This window comes from Pinus tabuliformis, chromosome 5_1 (assembly GCF_031772625.1).
Source record: "Pinus tabuliformis cultivar Carrire ecotype Pingquan chromosome 5_1, CPIR1, whole genome shotgun sequence".
Taxonomy (NCBI): Eukaryota; Viridiplantae; Streptophyta; class Pinopsida; order Pinales; family Pinaceae; genus Pinus; species Pinus tabuliformis.
Window position 1 is genome coordinate 910,936,081 of NC_142305.1, and position 2,101 is coordinate 910,938,181.

At 43.1% G+C, this 2,101-nt stretch overlaps 1 protein-coding gene across 1 annotated transcript; it reads right to left on the reverse strand.

The window, feature by feature from the left end:
* Positions 1 to 386: 386 nt before the first annotated feature.
* On the reverse strand, positions 387 to 1,719 carry LOC149167774 (amino acid transporter AVT6E-like). The gene is made up of 2 exons (XM_089433141.1): positions 690 to 1,719; positions 387 to 528 (listed from the first exon to the last, which is right to left on the reverse strand). The coding sequence occupies exons 1-2, from the start codon at positions 1,702 to 1,704 to the stop codon at positions 485 to 487; spliced, it is 1,059 nt and encodes a 352-aa protein (XP_089289267.1). The 5' UTR covers positions 1,705 to 1,719; the 3' UTR covers positions 387 to 484.
* Positions 1,720 to 2,101: the final 382 nt, after the last annotated feature.

The following is a 2,101-nucleotide window of genomic DNA, read 5'->3' on the forward strand; positions in this document are numbered from 1 at the left end:
ATTAGACTGTGTCTACATCCCATATTCAAGTGTTCTTGCCTGTATGCTCAATTATGTGCATGGATAAATCACAAAGTGCTTTTCAGTTCTCCTGTCTGAATCAGCAAGCCTTGAAAAAAATTAGGCTGATGAGATATAACATTATAAGAATAAGGCGCTTCCCAACATAGCGCCACTTCTAGAATATATTTAGTTATTTCCAGTGGTAAGATTTAAAAGATTTCCAAGAACTCCTATAATGCTCACAACCAATGCCATGACAAGCATAGCCCACGGGAGAATCTTCTTCCTTAATCCTAAGCTTTCCTCTCGTTGGTTGGGGTGAGACCTCAGGGCTATCAAAGCAGGAAATATGAAACCTAAAGATAGACCTGTGGTTGCTCCTGTGAACTGAAAAGCTACCCAAATATTGGGAATCAAAGTAGATCCCATGTAAAGAAAAACCAAAACAGTGATAGTCAAGATGACAAACCTCCTGTTGCTCTCAGAGAGGGGCTTCGATCCCTTGAAGACCATGCAATCCATTGTCTGCCGAAGTGAAAAATGGATCACAGGAAAAACAAGCATCAAATGGAGCACATATCCAACCCTAATAATGTTATCAAGAATGGAACTGAAAGGAATTTCAAGGTCTTTGTCAAAATTTGACAAAATATCTGAATCTGTAGATTGCCCAAATAGAAGATAACCTGATATTGCAGTAGATTCGTACACCAACACACACAGCACTGTGGTGATCCTTCCAACCCTGTTCATCTTAGCAGGCGTTCTATCCTGCATTTCGTTATAGATCGGCTGTACATTGAAATGACATATGTATGCATTGGTCATGATTGGGATTACCACGAGAAGATCCAAAATTGCCCTTTTGGACCCAACATCAGGAAGCAGCCGAGGCCTCTCGATCTTGCCTTCTATAAGCCTAACAAAGGCAATAATTGATGACAAAACAACAAAAACAACTGCAAGTGCAACAGATGCAGCAGATGTGAATTTCAATGAATCTATCTTCTTAAGAGCACAGAGAGGCGCCAAAACAAATACCATTGTGATGAAAACTATCAGTCTCTGATCGCTCCACCACCCTTCCTTTCCTGTCCATTGATCAAAAAGCCCCTGGTGATGCGAAGATTCGGACATCACATCTCCCATGATAATTAAATAAACAATCATAATCCCTGCATTGTTTACAATAATACAAATCTCTGATAAAACCCTGGCAGAGTGCCCACAAACAGATTCAACAGTTTCACCATAATTAGAAGCCTTCAGGCGAACAGAAAACTTGACCAGTAACTCAATGCTTATTTCCGAGAGAATACCCATCAGGATTATCACTACAAAGCATAATGGCAAACCCAAAACTTTCATTGTTGCAGGTAGTGCCATAATTCCTGCACCAATTACAGTCGTCGCCAAATTGAAAACTGCACTAGGGATACCAGATCCAGACGCCACTTCTGCTATCCCTGATTTTTCTGTTGACAATAGGGGTAAAGCATCACTGTCTTCCGAACGCAATGCCTTTGAGGTAACCCCATTGACAGACTTCTTGATCTCTGCCTCGTTGTCCAGCGATATGTCCTGCGTTTGCAGCTCGATGAATGAGTGCTTTATTCGGCCCTGCATTGTGTACCTGGTGGAATTGCGAATGAGAGAGGGCAGCAAAGGCTCTGTTGGCGAGAGTTTTGGAGAATGCGCCATTACTACCCTACTCTAGAGTGCCAGGCTTTGTGTGACGGTTACCTACATTCTCGCAAGGAAAGGGCGGCTGCTGGCAGGAAAAACGGGCAGACGTGCGATCCTGGTTTGAGTTTTCTATTTGAATGTTTAGATTTATGGCCATCAACACAAATATAGGCACATTGCTTATGGCGGGCCGGCCATCAGCAGAAATATAGCTCTAACCCAGCCCTTCCGATGCTGGGTAAACTGCTGGGTAAGCATCACATCGCTGGGTGAAAAATGCAAGGGTAATTGATCAGTCTACAACCCGGATATCAAGCACAATCACCTGGCGGTACATCATTTATGGTGGAGCATAAGGCCACGTGTCAGCACGGGAGACAAAGGAACGACGAAAGTCTGTTCCAAAGGAAGG

Excerpts from the sequence above, each read along its gene's own strand:
- LOC149167774 (XM_089433141.1), bottom strand. The coding sequence starts at position 1,704 with ATGGCGCATTCTCCAAAACTCTCGCCAACAGAGCCTTTGCTGCCCTCT. Across the intron at positions 529-689 it reads CGAATCTACTGCAATATCAG|ACAATGGATTGCATGGTCTT; the intron begins GTTATCTTCTAT and ends TCACTTCGGCAG.